The 17156-nt window shown below is 45.7% G+C and overlaps 1 protein-coding gene across 1 annotated transcript in view; it reads left to right on the top strand.

Annotated features, from left to right (window-relative positions):
- LOC123375178 (metabotropic glutamate receptor 3-like) overlaps positions 1-12561 on the top strand; it is a 151934-nt gene extending 139373 nt beyond the window's left edge. The window contains exons 5-6 of the mRNA XM_045025906.1: positions 1045-1219; positions 12049-12561. Coding sequence (XP_044881841.1) covers positions 1045-1219; positions 12049-12122 — 249 coding nt within the window. The 3' untranslated portion in view covers positions 12123-12561. The remainder of the gene's footprint in view (positions 1-1044; positions 1220-12048) is intronic.
- Positions 12562-17156: the final 4595 nt, after the last annotated feature.

The following is a 17156-nucleotide window of genomic DNA, read 5'->3' as shown; positions in this document are numbered from 1 at the left end:
TACATAGATAAGATTAGATAATGGCTCCTTGAAGCTGTAAGGACAAACATTGGCCCACTGACTGCTTCCCCCAGAATCTTCTGACCCCCCATAAAGGGATTTCATAGCACAGAGAAATTGTGTCTACATTAATGTAGCTTTAAGACCCAGTCTCACAAACGGACCTGTTTGAGCAGGCCCTTACGCTTGCCCAAAATCTCACTGAAGTCAGTGGCCCTCTTCATGAATGCAAGGGGTTACTTGTCGCTTAGCAGGATTGAGGCCTTAGGCTGAATTAACTTTCAAGTGGATTCGCTGCACAGCACAGCCATCTCTTCGGACCTAATCTGGTCCCGCACAGCCTGCCTCTTGCCACACAGATTCCAGGCTTTACAGAAAGTGCTCTGCTTTGTCCAGGAATGAGGCAGAGATGCAGTGTTGCAGAGCGTCTGACTAGCCTTCTTGTGCCCAGGCTAGCTGTCATACACTGAAGCAGGCAGCCCCTTATGTGCCGATCAGCAGGGTACCATCTAGGCCTTAGGTAAATCACTGGGAATCACAGGGTCGTGGGAGTTAGAAGTGGAACAAGTCAATGGATCATCCAGGCTAGACCCCTGCTGATGGAAGACTGAGATTTGTTTCCTCCTACTGCTGTATTATGTCTGTTCTGGAATTTTGTATTTCTGCCTCTCAGTGTTATCTGGCTCAGAGTTTAGCATGCTGAAATACATAAACAATTTGCATTACAGTATGCAGGAACAAACTGTGCCATGAATGCCAGGGTGTGCTGTCTGATACCCTGAACTGCAGAAGGCATTGGTACAGAGCTGGGTTTTTTAGAGGAGTTTCCAAGTCATATCATTAGCACTTTTTGAAGCCACACTCATTTCTAGACCTTCTGAAGAGACAGCTGTGAATTTGGTACCAAGAAATCTATAGAAATTAAAAACAAACGGCCAGCAATAAGTAGCTCCCATGGTGGTCACAGTCTGGCTTGCGGTACATGCTGCCTCGCTGCCCGGCATTTAACAGCTGAGCACTGACTTTTCAATAACTCTCTCCTAGGTGCAGACCACGACCATGTGCATCTCTGTCAGTCTGAGTGGCTTTGTTGTGCTCGGCTGTTTGTTCGCGCCCAAAGTGCACATCATCCTCTTCCAGCCACAGAAGAACGTGGTCACTCACAGACTCCATCTCAACAGGTTCAGCGTCAGTGGGACCGGAACCACTTACTCCCAGTGTAAGTAAAGAATCTGTCACCTATGTATGGCATGCCTTGTGCGGTAAGTGTGTTAAAGGATAGCTAGGGAGTTTTCATTTGTAGTGAATGAATCTGCAATCATTAAGAACTGCAGGACATTTTTGCATTCACCTGAGTGTGGGATTGGCTATGAACCACCATGAATACATCACTCAAGTCTGGTGAGAACAAAACAACCCTTGTTCACAGCACATGTGTTCTGCTCACAGTTGGCCTGATCCAAAGCCCATTGGAGACAATTAAAAAAACACTTTCACTGCTTTGGATCAGGCCCATAATTGCACATTGCCTGCAGAACCACAGTTCCTGTCCCTCTCGTAACAGGCAGAGCAGATTGCCCTGGAGACTTCCTGCCAGAACGTTGTTCTGGCAGGATTTGGATCCCCATGCAACACGTTCTCAATGGCTGTTATTACCTGGGGTTCAAGAAAATCCTTTGAGTCAAACCACTTCAGCTAATTCCCCTACAACACACATAAGGGACAGCAAAACCTGCTTCTGTACATCCAGTATGTGTTGCACCCCACATAAGTGTCACAACCTGGGATATCAATCAATGCATCAGTGCAAGAGCAGTTCATCTGCTTTTCCCATCTCGGTCTCTTATTCCCAGACAGATTCACATATTTGGGATTTTATCAGTTGCTGTTGTTTCTGGCTAGGAAAAAAAATAGGTCAGCTTTATTTTTGTTTTTGCCTTGTCAAGCTTAACTAGTCAGGGATGCAAGCAAACGGCACCTCATTCACAGAGTAAAGCAGACACAATGTCTAATCTGGAAAACCAATTGAAGGAAGACAACATCCCAGAGTGGGAGGGGGGATTGGGGAGGAAAAAAGAGAAGGTTTGTAAGGATATTAACTATGAACCATTCACTGGGCTTAACAATATGATCTAAATTTTCTAATGTGATTAGTGGTTGTTAGTTTTGGGATGGCCAACTTGAGATAACCCAAAATAGCTGAGCATCCTCTCTGAAAAAGCTCTTGAAAATCTGCCCCTAGCTGTGAGTGCTGAGCACTTCTGAAATGTTTGCCAGCCTGACCTATCTAGCTCATCTAAGTTTTCCAAAGTAATTAGTGATTTTTGGGTACCTCAGTTTTTTGGGGGGTGAGGCAATTGGAGACACCTTAAAGCAATGTTTCTCAAACTAGGGTCGTTGCTTGTGTAGGGAAAGCTCCTGGAGGGGCCGGGACAGTTTGTTTACCTGCCCCATCCACAGGTCCAGCCGATTGCGGCTCCCACTGGCCCCAGTTCGGTGCTCCAGGCCAATGGGAGCTGCAGGAAGTGGCGCAGGCCGAAGAACTTACTGGCCACCACTTCCAGCAGCTCCCATTGGCCTGCAGCAGCGAACCGCGGCCAGTGGGAGCCGCGATCACCTGGACCTGCAGACATGGCAGACTTTGGAAAACTTAGATGAGCTAGATAGGTCAGGCTAGCAAACATTTCAGGAGTGCTGAGCACTCACAGCTAGGGGCAGATTTTCAAGAGCTTCTGTCCCCGGAGCTCCTCACATTTGGAAATCTGACCACTTATCAAGATGCCTAAATGGGAGCTGTTTGCTGATGGTGTTTGAAAATGGGTCTTTGCATTTTTACATCATATTTTGTATCTGAGATGGTTAAAAGGCTGTTTCTATTTAAGGAAACATTTCTGCAATTATTTCATCCTGGAATATGCTCTGCTTCTTTGCAATGGATACAGAATTTTAAAAAGCCATTATTTGGCTCTGGTGTTTTCATGAGGGCATCTGACACTCTCCTCCTTACTACACCTTTGTATAATACAAAGATGCTACTGTATTCAACTGAAACAGGTTATCCTGCGTTTTTTGTCCCATCTATAACCACATGAAGAACACTCATTCTAAAAATCTTTAAGTCTCAAAGGTAAAGTGCAACATCAGAGCAAAAACTTCATCCTTCCCCTTTCTGATGTGAAAAGATGGCCTCAAAACTGGACTATGAAGGACCTTGGCAAACCTTGGGAGGACCTGGAAAGTGCTGTCACATGAGCCAGGATCCAAAGGTTGTTCAATTCAATGGGGAAAGCCCCAGTCACAGCAGTGGGCATGGGATCAGGCCCATAATGCTCTAAGCCACCAGTACAACTCCTCCACCCCTCATCCTAGGTGGGTTTCCTCAGAGAAAAGTGAGGATCTGCTATTTCCAGTGTAAAAATAAAACTAGCAGGAAACAATGAGGGTTGTTCTCTCCCCCTCCGCCAAAAAAAAAAATTGTATTGAGATTTCTGCACATGTTAAACATTTGAAAAGGCCAAGCATTTGTTTTGCAATTCACCTGTAAGTATTTTTTTGGTGAAGAGATTTATTTTTAAAAGTTTTTTTTTCCTTTGAACTGCACGGCCCTCATTCATAAAATGCCAAGCACTTGTCATCCAGATTGATCCTCACTGGTGCTATGGTCTTCTCTGTGTCTGCTGAAATTCTGCGTCAGTCCACATCCAATTCATCACTGGGATGATTCTCAACATAGCAGCACTAAAGCTTGAGGACACCAAAAGAAATTCAATAAGCCCCTGACATCTTTTTAAAAATGATCCAAAGAATTGCCTCATCCGTCCTGGGCTGACAGCCTGTTTTCCTATCAGTCTTGATGGCACTTTGCATCAGTCACAAACAGCTTAACGCATGTCTGATCAATATTATTCGTCCAGCTGCATGTTTTGCTTTGAACACAGCTATCTGAAAACCTAGGAGATGGCCACAATACTTGCTCACAACCAGGTACTCTCTAGTGCTTAGTCTAAGGGACTGGGCACCAGAACTGCTGGGTTCTACTCCCACCTCAGCCACTGATTTGCTGGGTGACAATAGATAGGTAACCTAACCTCGCCAAGCGTCCATTTGCTGCTCTAGAAATTGAGTCTAATAACCAGGGCCCTGTGTGTTATGTGTTTATATATATATATATATATATATATATATATATATATATATATATATTTGGCTGTGTATGTGTGTGTGTGTATACACACACACAAATAATTTGCTTTTGGGTTAAGGCACTGCATAAGTCCATCCAAATGGCTGTTTTCCTGCCAGCTTCTCAGTTGGTCCAGCCAATCATTTGGCCTTCTCTCCGTAGATGTGCTTTGCAGTGTTTGCCCTAAAAAGGGGAGCTCATGTGAGCGGTTCTCAGGTTGATGCCCTTAGTAGGACTGAATTGGACTCTTCATTATTCAGGACAGGAAGAACGGGGGATACCTGCCACTGCAGGCCTCCTCTGAAAGGGAAGGGGACAGTGAGGGATGAACAGGGCCGGCTCCAGGGGTTTTGCTGCCCCAAGCAGCCAAAAATAAATAAATAAACAAACAAACAAACAAACAAAGCTGCAATCACGATCTGCGTCAATTCAGCGGGAGGTCCTTCGCTCCCAGCGCAAGTGAGGGACCCTCCGCTGAATTGCCGCCGAATACCTGAAAGTGCCGCCCCGCTCCGGAGTTGCCGCCCCAAGCACCTGCTTGATAAGCTGGTGCCTGGAGCCAGCCCTGGGGATGAAGCACTGTGTTTGGGAGAGCATAGAGGTTGGCTTTCATGAGGATGTGGTAGAAGCTATGCAGACGACAATAGCAGCTGCCTAACAGGAGCAGTTCTCCATTGCAGTCTGGAATATGTATGTAATGCAAACACCTCTCCCTGTGTCCCCCAAAACTGAGAGTCAACCCTTTATTTTACTTCTCATGCTGCTGCATCCAAGGGTCCACTCTTGTAAAGCTCTGTCATGCAGCAAGTACACCCCATCCCCTTTGCCGAGGCAAGGGCATCATGGCCCCACAGTTAAGTCTGCCCGTCTGTCCTTAGCCTCAGCAATACAGCCCAATGGCCAGAGTCAGTATGGTCACCCTTGTCATCGGGGCAGTACAGCCTAATGGCTGAAATCAATATAATCACCTGCTCACTCTGGCTGTATGGCCTAGTGACCCACAGTCAGCATGGCTGACCTCTTCAATCTGGTTGTGTGGTCTAGTGGCCAGAACCAATGCAATCACCCTCTCACTCAGGCTGTATGGCCTAGTGGCCAGATGAAATAAGGTTTCCCTCCTTAGCGGGGTTATGTTGCCAATGGTCAGACTCAGGGAAGTGGGCCACCCATGGGTGGAAAGAGAGGTGCTGGGGTACAGGAACCTGGGCGCTCCCTCTCCACCAAGTCCCAGCCCAGGGCCCTGGTAGTGGTAAGTGTGCATGCCACTAGGTCGACAGGGATCCAGCTGAAAAACGCTGACTCAAAACCCGGTTTGCTAACCAGTCCACTGCCTAGTTTCCCTGGGCTTCTTCCTACCATATTCCCTGATGCTGTGGCCTAGACATCTTCAGGGTATCCGGTTTCCTCAGGTTGCACTACCTCCAAGTGACTCCAGCCTCCACAGGTATCCGGGCATCTGCCTGGGTCTCAGTGTCACCAGCTCCCACTATCTGGGGCTTCAGCTGCTCCCAGGCTGGAGCAAGCAGCATGCATCCTTCCTCTCCAGCAGTCAGCCTAGAATGAGCTGGGCTGCTCCCTTTTATACTGAGCCAGTACTTGGAGCATGCCCAGTAGGAGTGAGGGGGCATGGCTTCCTCTTCCCAGAGTGTGGGGTTAACCCCTTCTTGTCCAGTGAGGGGCAAGTACACCCCATTACAAACGCCTAAGCAGCTGTTTATCCCCCTGGAAAGATATTCCTCTGCTCCAATGGTGTGTCCTTCCAAGAAAAAAAAAAGTTGAGAAAAACATATCCACTATTTTTAAAATGGTGTTTGCAACATCAAATATTGCAAGCAACATGACCAAATCACTCCTGAGATCCTCATGATGATTTTGCAAACCTTGGAAGATCTCAGCAGAGAACTAGTAGCCTTTTAAGTGCTTAGCCAACATTTCATCGGAACAATCAGCGGCCTTTCTACAGTCATTTCTCCAGAGAGAGGTGTCGAAGTTAAGGAGACATATACACACACACACACACACACACGTAGGAACCAAACACAGGAAGTCAGTAGAAATTGACTTAGCTGCTGACAACCAGTTCTTGGATTGTTTTCCAAAGAAAAAAGTATATCAGTTCAGCAAAGATAAAGGAGTTTGTAAATTATATATATCACTTACATAGCACTGTTGTCAGTAGCTACCGATGTGGTGCTCTTCTCTTGTTCGATGATAACAGTCGTCTGCGTGCATGTTCCCTCTGTGTGCTGTCCCGGCTCTGCGCAGATAGCTGACACAGCAAACCCCAAGAGAACCCCCAAAGACCACAGACTCTAGTAAGGTACGAAGGAACCCGAGCCAGGTTTATTGTCAAATGAAGCACAGTAATAGTTTCCTAGAGACTCTACAGGACATACTACGAATATGTGCCCCCTGGCAATGGACACAGCTCAGTCAGTGGCGGGACACTCCACTGCCCCCTAGGCTGGACAAAGATGCGTACTCCAGGACCTACTTTTATACAGTTACAGGACAGATTACTCATCCCTACTGACATATTGAAGTACAGCCCCTTGGCTCATTAGGGTGCTGTCTCCTCCTTTGATCATGTTGTTTCAAACAGCTAGATCTAGCCATCATGCTGTCCTTTTGACCCTGTCTTTAAGATGCACCTGCCTGTTCCTTGTTATGTCTGTGGAGTGTCCTGATGTCATCTTGGCACATGTTCCTCTTATTAGCACTTATGTGTGGATGTACCTGCTTCTAACAACCCTCTTCTCGCCAACTTCTGTGAACGGGGCCTGCCTCTGGCTCACAGCCCAGCTTTTGCTTAGCAATGCCTGGAAGTACTTTGGTTCAGGCTTCAGGCCTCAGACTGGGCCTCTGACACAAGAGTTCATGTTTCAGGGCCTCATCTTACTACAAGCACTACATCTTTACTCTTCCTAACACCTCAGCAAAGCAGGTACACAAGTACTCCTATAAGAACATAAGAACAGCCATACTGGGTCATACCAAAGGTCCATCTAGCCCAGTATCCTGTCTGTTGACAGTGTCCAATGCCAGGTGCCCCAGAGGGAGTGAAGCTAACAGGTAATGATCAAGTGATCTCTCTCCTGCCATCCATCTCCACCTTCTGACAAACAGAGGCTAGGGACATCATTCCTTACCCATCCTGGCTAATAGACATTAATGGAATTAACCTCCATGAATTTATTTAGTTCTCTTTTAAACCCTATTATAGTCCTAGCCTTCACAACCTCCTCAGGCAAGGAGTTCCACAGGTTGACTGTGCACTGTGTGAAGAAGAACGTATTTTTATTTGTTTTAAACCTGCTGCCCATTAATTTCATTTGGTGACCCCTAGTTCTTATATTATGGGAACAAGTAAATAACTTTTCCTTATCTACTTTCTCCACACCAGTCATGATTTTATATACCTCTATCACATCCTGCCTTAGTCTCCTCTTTTCCAAGCTGAAAAGTCCTAGCCTCTTTAATCTCTCCTCATATGGGACCCGTTCCAAACCCCTAATCATTTTAGTTGCCCTTCTCTGAACCTTTTCTAATGCCCATATATCTTTTTTGAGATGAGGAGACCACATCTTTACACAGTATTCAAGATGTGGGCGTACCATGGATTTAGACAAGGGCAATAAGATAGTCTCCATCTTATTCTCAATCCCTTTTTTAATGATTCCTGTTTGCTTTTTTGACTGTCGCTGTACACTGCATGGACCTCTTCAGAGAACTATCCATGATGACTCCAAGATTCTTGTTTTACACATGAGAAAAGTGAGAGAGGGGTTGAGAGACTCGCCCAAGGCTTGGAGAAGGGAGTCTGTGTCGAAGAGATTATTACGGGTCAGGAGTTCAAAAGGTCGCAGCTCTTATTTGGGTCCTAAATAAATTGACTAGATTTTTCACTAGTGCTCAGCATCCAGCTGCTCTCATTGGTTTAAGGTGCCAAATAGGAGCTGAGCTCTGACTTCTTAACTCTGGTTCTGGTTCTATGCTTAGGACACCAGTTCTATGCTACTTTTTTCTTTTTATGTGTATGGCGCTCTAACTGGGTGTCCTGCTAGGGGCTTTCCCCTCATCCTTCCCCTGGTTCTTGTCATGCAGACAGAGAGCAGAAGACCAGAAATCTGAAGTGCAGGCAATGCAATGTTTATTGGGGGGATTAGTTTCAAGCAAGCCTATCCAGAGCTCTGATGCTACAGAGCCTTTTCCCTGTGTTCCTATTCCCACCTCCTCCTCCGCAGCAGCAGGCCCAAATATACCTGCAGTGCACACCCCTGGTGCCATCCCTTACAATTTATGGTCATGTTCCATTTTGGAGGGTCGTGAGTCTGGAGGCTTGGTACCACGCCTTTTGTATCCCATGGGAGTGGTAAGGAGTGAGATTGGGTTCTGGCCAAGGCCAGGCCTTTGGCTTTTCATGTTTCTAATATCTTCTCCCCGCTTTCCCCTTGCCCCCACAACTGGTTGCTTGACCTTGGCTTGAGAGAAGAGCCAGGCAGCCTTCCAGCATATACTCATATATTACTCTCCCACCATACCCAGTAACACTTTAGCTCTATCTCTGATCTTTTCTCATTATACTAACAAACCCATCTGCTTGTGGGAAATGCAACACACAGTCTGTGTTCACACATATTAGTAAGGATAAAAGAGTATATTTAAAAAAAAATCAAACCCAAAATTCTACTTCAGGCTAACAAGGATATTAACACATCCTTCAGTAATTCATTTCACAACACTCATGTCTGTGTCTGCTGGACGCTTTGAGATCCCCACCTGGGGTCAAAAGACTTACATAAAATTAGCTTCTCCTAGCTGACCCCAAGTCTCACTGTGCCTAAGCAGCAGTCAGGTGTGGCTATTGTGCTGTTGTAAAGGAGATAAAGGAGAAAGCAGATGAAAGCAGCAAGCAAAGAAACAATGCAGTGATGTTTGATGTGGCATGATGCCACAGGATGCTGCCCTCCAGCTCGCCCCCTGGTGGCCTTACACTCAGCAGTCCTCAGGTTCTCTCAGCCAGTTACCCAGACTTAGCTTGTTTCAAAACACGTATCCCCTTTGTGGGGCCTAACTTAAGTCATTCTACAGAATGTAACTCGCTTCATTAGTCCCTCGAGGTCACTCCTCTCTGGGTCCATATGAGAGTTCTGGTCAACCCCCATCCCTGTTCAGAAGACCCCCCCCCAGCCTCCTTCCTGGAGCTGGGACCATGCTTCAGATAGTCACTACCTCAAAACAGCAGTCCCCAGCTCTCCCCCTTGGTTGTAATTTAGCCTGCTTCTCCTTCAGCTGGCCTCTTTTTCCATCATTAGCCCTCAGCAGGCCAGCCTTCTCCTGCCAATGTGTGTCCTGCCTGGAGGGAGGAGGCAGCATTTATGTTGACCCCTTCTCCCAGCTCATCCCCAGTTGGCTGGGTGAGAGGCTAGTCTTGCCCAGCCCTCTATGCCCTCCTGGTCCCAGGCCCTTAAAGACACAGTGACAAGATTTCCTCCTAAGCACCCCTTATTCCTAACACTTCTTCCTCTCTATCAATATTTCCTTGGTCTCTGTATATACATCAGATCTTCCAAAAATCTTAAAAGGACACACCATGTGACGGGGATGGGCTGACCACTAGGCACTGCTGGCCTTAAGGGGACAGACTATCCTATCACACAAGGCAGTAACTCCAAATAACGTCAAAGCAAATAGATGATGAGGAGAGAGGATGGGAAAACATGCACCACAGACAAATCAGGCTGTCAGGTCACTTTAAAATGTGTTGCATAATACAGGTACACTTCCATGGTGATGTAGGAAACCAGTTGGTTGCTGCTATAAAAACTAAAGTGATATTACAAAGACCAGCAGAGCAGATATTTTGCCTTTAACAGAACTTAGGAACGACTATTAATTTTGCTCTCACTCCTAAAGGAGAGGTGTGTATTCTAAATGCACAACGGATGGTGCTAGAGGCACGGTATTTTGTTTCTTGCCATACGCCACATCTTTCTATCTTAGGTACTTATATGGCCCCCAATTATTGTAGTATCTGAGCACCTCATAAGCTTTCAAGCATTTCTTGTCACAATACCTCTGTGGAGTAGGGCAGTGCTATTAGCTTGCATTTTACAGATGGGGAACTGAGGCAGAGAGAGACTAAATGACTTGCTCAAGGTTACACAGGAGATCCATGGCAGAACAGGGAATTAAATCCAGGTATCCCAAGCCCCAGGCTAGCAGCCTAACCATTGGACCATCCAATGCCCTTCATTTGTTAGAGCATATAATTTGATTTCATAACAATTTAGTAAAGCGACGTCTTCTGTAGCTGCATACAAAGTTCATCTGTATTAAAAATAAGGCTTTGTCTTTACTAAATTGGTCTGAAACTAAGTATCCATCATCCATAAATTGCCTTTTACTCTGCGTGATCAAGTTTAAAGTCAATACTTGATGCATGCTTTTCCTTTAAATGCTTTAATGAAGGCATCAGGTTTCTCTGGGTCACTGTTATCGTTAACCTAATGTATCTTGGCAAACATGGCTTTGTCTTGTTGTGAACTGGCACATCAACGAAATTGTGTGCTAACACATTCTCGATGCCAAATGGACAATTCTAACTGGGATGGACAAAACGGTTTGCTTTAAAATTAAAATCCCTAGGCTTTTACAAGATAACACTATAGCCCAATGCCAAGATACAGAAGCATTTAGGGCCAGATTCTGACACCGATATTCACATTGAGTAACACCATATTCCAAGAGTCACTCCACTGAAGCCAATAGAACTACTTGTCAAGTGAAGTACTATTCAATGTGAGTTAAGGTATCATAATCTGGCCCTTATGTCTGGACATGTTTGACATCCTGAAGTCCTGATCTTGCATTCATGGAAGTCAATAGGATCAATGGGGAGGAGGGATAGCTCAGTGGTTTGAGCATTGGCCTGCTAAACCCAGCGTTGTGAGTTCAATCCCTGAGGGGACCATTTGGGGAACTGGGGCAAAAAATCTGCCTGGGGATTGGTCCTGCTTTAAGCAGGGGGTTGGATTAGCTGACTTCCTGAGATCCCTTCCAACCCTAATATTCTATGATCCAGGCCAGAACGTTATCAAAGGGGGAGTATATGTGTTGGCAAACTCACACAATCGTTAAAATGGAGAAGGGAAAATCTTTTAACATAAAATAACCCATTTATCCTTGCATTCAGATGTAGGCTGACATGCATTACCCAATGCAAAAATGGACTGGATGAAGGACATGCAAGCTAATGAACTATTCCTGCAAGGTGCTGAGCGCTCTTCTCTCCCATTGACATTAGTGAGGCTGGATTGCATTCCGCACCTCACAGAATCAGGCCCTAAAATAAGATATATGAAAAATCCAAGGATGTGATTTTTATTTACACTAAGGGTAGGTCTATACTTACCTGCCGGATCGACGCGTAGCGTTCGACTTCTCGGAGTTCGAACTATCGCGTCTAATCTAGACAAGATAGTTCAAACTCTGAACGCGCTCCTGTCGACTCCGGAACTCCACCACCACGAACGGCGGTGGCGGAGTCGACGGGGGAGCCGCAGACTTCGATCCCGCGGCGTCTGGACAGGTAAGAAGTTTGAACTAAGGTAGTTCGACTTCAGCTACGCTATTCGCGTAGCTGAAGTCGTGTACCTTAGTTCGACCCCCCACCCTAGTGTAGACCAGGCTTAAGGCTACTTTATACCACTCTGAATAAATTAGAGTCATATCCACTTTAAGGTTCCTTTACACATCCAGAGAGGTGTAAAGTGACCAGAATGTAAATTAGAATCAGGCCCCCAATGTTTTTTCCTAGATGGCTAATGATGGGTTGTTGGTTTTTTTTCTCCTTTCTCTTCCAGCATCTGCTAGTATGTATGTTCCGACAGTCTGCAATGGACGGGAAGTCCTAGATTCTACCACCTCATCTCTGTGATTGTGACTCGCAGTTCAGTTCTCGAGTTTTTAGACTGTTAGACAAAATATGCACATGTTGTGCACTCCAGAAAACAAAAAACAAAAACAAAACTAGTACCTTTTTTAGAAACAGTATAATAAATTATTTTTGAGGACTGTACAGTATATAGTGACGTTCTAGAACTTTTTAGACTGATTTTAGCGCCTCTGTTATTAACAGTTCTAAGGGACATGTAAATAACCATGGTTTACAGCGCACATATTTCTGCAGTGTTGACTCAGAAGTGGGAGAGTGATTTGCTGCAAGCACAGTTGCAATGTTAGGTGACTTTCTTTCCTATGAAATTTTTTGTAGCTTCTTGTTGTAATTAACTTAGACTGCATTTTTATGTTATATAGAACAGTTACATTATGTGTAACAGATTGTTTTCTCAGCACAAAACCGCAGTATTAATATAAAGATGCCAATAATAAAACTGTAAACATTTGTCACCGTGGTTGTCTTCCTTTCATGGTAATTATGACTCAAAGACAATGGGCTAGATGAACTCGCACTGTTCCACCTTCTGGCTCCATGACTTTAATTAGAGAGTAAAGACATCTCATTGAAAAATTTCAAAGAAGCTTGTTGTTGAAAAATGGCCTGTTTTTCAAAAGCAAAAAAAAAAATGAAAAAATTCTTGATGTTTGTGAAAGTTTTCACAATGTTTTAAATGAACTTCTTAATCAAATTATACTGAAACCATTATCAAAATGGTTATTGACAATTTTATTTGGTAGATCATTCATTAGATTGATGTATTGTTGTAAGGCACTCAAGATACCTTGATGAAGTATAAAAATCTAGGCAGATTAGATAAAAACCAGACAAAACAAGACTACATATCTACTATGGCTGATGTGTATTGATCTGGTGACATGAAGGTGCTATACAGCCCGTTAAGTCTGCCAGTTAAACTAGGTTTACAGCTGCTTTGCATCACTGGAGCAGTGCAAAGCTGCTGGAGCAAACCAGAGAATGTGGCCTGTAAAATATATTCACAAGAAGGATAATCCTGAAAGAAATTGCTGGCATCTCTATGGCAATATTTGCCTTCAAACTATGTGTATTCAAAATAGAAATCTACAGCTCTTGAAGCCAGCTGCAAACAAATAAGGTAACCTTTAGAACCCTGTTCCAAAGTCCCTCCCCTTCTATTGAAACACTGATATTTTACATGCTACTAACTCTAATAAATCATTCAGGAAAGTAAATATATGTTAGTTGAGGACTTGCTCCCACTGAAGTCATTTGCAAAGTTTCCATTGACTTCAGCGTAAACACCAATGGAGTTTGAAACATTGGCGTTAAAGACAGGTACAATTCAAGGTATGCTGAATGTGTAAACTCTCCAGGGCTGGAGTCTCATTTACAGACATGGCTCCGGCGGTGTACAGGTCCTGGAAGTAAACAAGAATCAGGCCTCAGATCTCCATTCCCCTATGGGACATTGATGAAGCCATCTCTCTCCTTGTCTATCATGCCACAATTTCTTAACACCTCCCTTTAAAACACACTTCCTCCAACAGGTGTTAAGTCTTGCCTCAAAGAATTTTTGGCTCTGCAGATGTTTGAAAATATTTACTAGAAAACAAACCAGGAAATTGTGGAATGAAGGAGTTATGTGCCAAACATCCTCATTCAGTCACTCATGGGGTTTTGCATTGCTTCCCAGCTCCCTTCTTGTATTTGGACATTGTGGTTGAAACATTCAAATCTATCTAAGCCTAGGTCTACACTGGGGGCAGGGGGGAATCGACCTAAGATACACAACTTCAGTTACGTGAAAAGCGTAGCTGAAGTCAGCGTATCTTAGGTCGATTTACCTGGCCGTGAGGACGGAGGTGAGTTGACCGCTGCGGCTCCCCCGTCGACTCCGCTTCCTCCTCTCGCCGCGGTGGAGTTCTGGAGTCGACGGCAGAGTGACACTAGACGCAATAAATCGATCTCCGATAGATCAATCACTATCTGCCGATCCGGTGGGTAGTGTAGACGTACCCTAAGGCAGCGGTTCTCAATCGTATTTGATCAGCCCCCTCCTTCTTTGTGTTTGTAGTCTTTTGGGGCTCCTCCTCCTCCACAAGCACATATACAGCCCCCCAGCTCTGAAGGCAGAGCGAAGGCTGTGGCTGCCGGCTGGGTGCCCAGCTCTGAAGGCAGCGCCGTGCCAGCAGCAGCACAGAAGTAAGGGATGCAATGTGAAAAGTGGTATTTGTCAATATTACTTTTCACAGCAGACTTAGCGCTCGATTGCCACCCTTACTTCTGCACTGTGACTGCTGCCAACCTGGAGGCTGATAGCCAAAACTCCACCACTTCCTGGTGAGGGAATGGGGTGGGGAGGAGAGCTCTGGCTGCCTCTTGGTGAGGAATTGGTGTGTGGGGGGACAAATGCAGATGGCAGGCCCAGGACTCCAGCTGCCCCCTTATCTCTGCCTCCTAGGTGTGCGCAGCCCTTCTGCCTGAGCTCCACATTCCCTTGCCTCTCTTGGGATGCCCACCCCATAGTTTGAGAACTGCAGGTCTAAGGGATCTTGACATCCATCACATTAAAATGAATGGGAACTGGGCATCATAATGCCTTAGGTAGCACTGAAAATCTCCATTTATGGGTAAATTTTTCTTCTGAGGCAGATTCTGACTGATACTAAGGCCCCTTTCACATTGACAGCGTGGTTAGGAATGAGTCTTAGCATCACTGAGAATCAGGCCTCTTTTCTTCATAACCCTTTAAATTGTCTAGCACATTTGTTGGTGCTATGTGCATTTAATAATAAATAATAACTCAAAAAAACTGATGTCTGGCTCCTTAGCTGTAATTATTTCTCTTTCCCCTCCAGTGAAATGAAATGGAATTAAACAAGCAGGATTCAATTTAGTAATGGAATTGATAGTACTTGCTAAAGCAGAGTTAAGAGAAGAAGTCCTAACAGACAATGCACAGAGCTGACAGTAGTGCTACCTGTGTAGTTTCTCTGAATTAGCAATCTGGCCAATATCACGGACAAAATAAATTTGATTCGAGCCAAGGAAAATTAGCACATTCCCCCTGAGCATGGCACTTTAAAGGTAAAGAAATTACAGCACATGGACTATCAAGAATGTAAGAAGATTTTTCCAAACAGTAAAATATATCTTGAGTCTTCTGCAACAGGACAATATCAAAAGGTATTGACTGAACCTGAGAAGCAGGCTAGAGTCAAAAACCCATTTTGAAGTCTGGTTTGAATCATGCTCAGATTCTCATGCTGTGCTACTGCAGTGCCTGCAAAGGTACAAGCAAACTTTGATTTTTTTTTTCTTTTGCCACTGGCTTATTTCAAGCATCAGCAAGCATCACATGATCTGCATTCCCTGGAAATCCAAATGTGAGTAACAAAGCACTCAAGACAAACACAGGAAAAATACATTAAACACCAGGACCACCAGGTTTCAGAGAGCAGCACAATTTTAATGCCAGCCAGGACACTTTTACATATGACTGAGCCAGCTGCAAACACCAATGGTTTCCAAACCTTTTGCCTACCCAGAACAAATGTTCAGAAGAGACACTTAGGGCCATTTCCTTAAGGGGTGTAATTGAAGCCAATGGAGACAGCTGGATCCTCAGCTGGTGTGATCTGACATACCTCCATTGCCTTCAATGAAACCAGCTGAGACTCTAGATCTCTCTGCTTTTATATAGAAAGGGTGCGGGATGTGGAGGAGGGGAGGCAGAAGAATCCATTTCTCTGTGGAACTGTGAATCTTTGGAGTGACCCATAAGCACCTTGTACATGGACAGGTTTAAATATTGAGGGTCAGGTTCTGATGTACTATTCAATGTGAAACAGGCTCTTACTCCACAAGTGGTTCCATTGATTTTCAATCTAGTCCAGCGATCTTGGGCACTTAACTTGAGCTACCTCACAGGGACCTGATTTTCAGAGGGTGCTAAGTGCCAGCACTTTCAAAATTAGTCTCTCTAAGATCTCTCAAGTTGTGCACCCAAAATCACTAAACACTTTATAAAATGTAGGGCTCCACTACCAGAGGGAAGACAGCTGATCCATTCATGTGTTTATAACAGGAGTGGGCAAACTTACTGACCCTCCGAGCCACATATGACAATCTTCAGAAGTTCGAGAGCCGGGGCTGAAGCCCCAAGAACCCCCCTCTCCCCACTGCCAGAGGCGATGCATGGGGGGAGGCACCTGGGTCACATGCCCCCTGCCCCCCGGTTTTTGCCAGGGTTTGTTGAATCGGTCACACGGTGCCATCCCTGCATGGGAGCTGCTGGAGCCAGCAAGCTGGGAGCTGCAGTCGTGGGGAGAGGCAGCAGCAAACTGCTGGGAGCTGTAAGGAGAGCAGCTGCTTCTCGCCCACAGAGCGAAAGCAGCAGCCCCTCCCTGCAGCTCCCAGCTGTTTGCCGCTGCCTCTCCAGGCAGAGCCAACACCTGGAGCTGCAGGGAGGGGCTGCGGAAAGAGAGGGAGTGTGCCGGGGCGGGAGGCATGACTCAAGCTGTGGGCGGTGCCGAACCTTTAAATTGTGCCCCCCCTACAGCAGGCACCAATCTTCTCTGGCAGAAGCCCCTAGCTCCACGACCTCACCGGAGAGCAGAAGCCATGAGCTTCCCCCCAGTCTGGTAGGCAGAGGGCAGGGCCGAGAGCCGCACTTTTATCTATAAAACAGCTGCATGGGACTCACGAGCCACAGTCTGGCCACCCCTGGACTTCCTAGTGACCCCCTCCCCCAGGAAGTATTGTCCATCATTTACCCTCTGTACTCTGCCAGTGGCTGCACTTTGGAGAGTTCCAATGGGCCGAGGGGGCTGGTTCGTCTTCCTCCCTTCCCCTTGCAGGACAGGGGAGTCTGGCTGGAACAAGGGTCAGCCTCTCAGACAGCCCCTGGCTACAGCTTTACAGGCTCCATCTCTCAAAGTCTAGTGCCCCTTAGCACAGTTTACCTCCGACCCTTCTTCCTGGGGCTGCTCCAGAAACCGTGTTCTGTGGCTCTCTCCTCCTTGGCTGGTC

The sequence above is a fragment of the Mauremys mutica genome, chromosome 1, assembly GCF_020497125.1.
Source record: "Mauremys mutica isolate MM-2020 ecotype Southern chromosome 1, ASM2049712v1, whole genome shotgun sequence".
In the NCBI taxonomy this organism is placed as follows: Eukaryota; Metazoa; Chordata; order Testudines; family Geoemydidae; genus Mauremys; species Mauremys mutica.
This window is presented reverse-complemented; position numbering and strand designations above follow the sequence as displayed.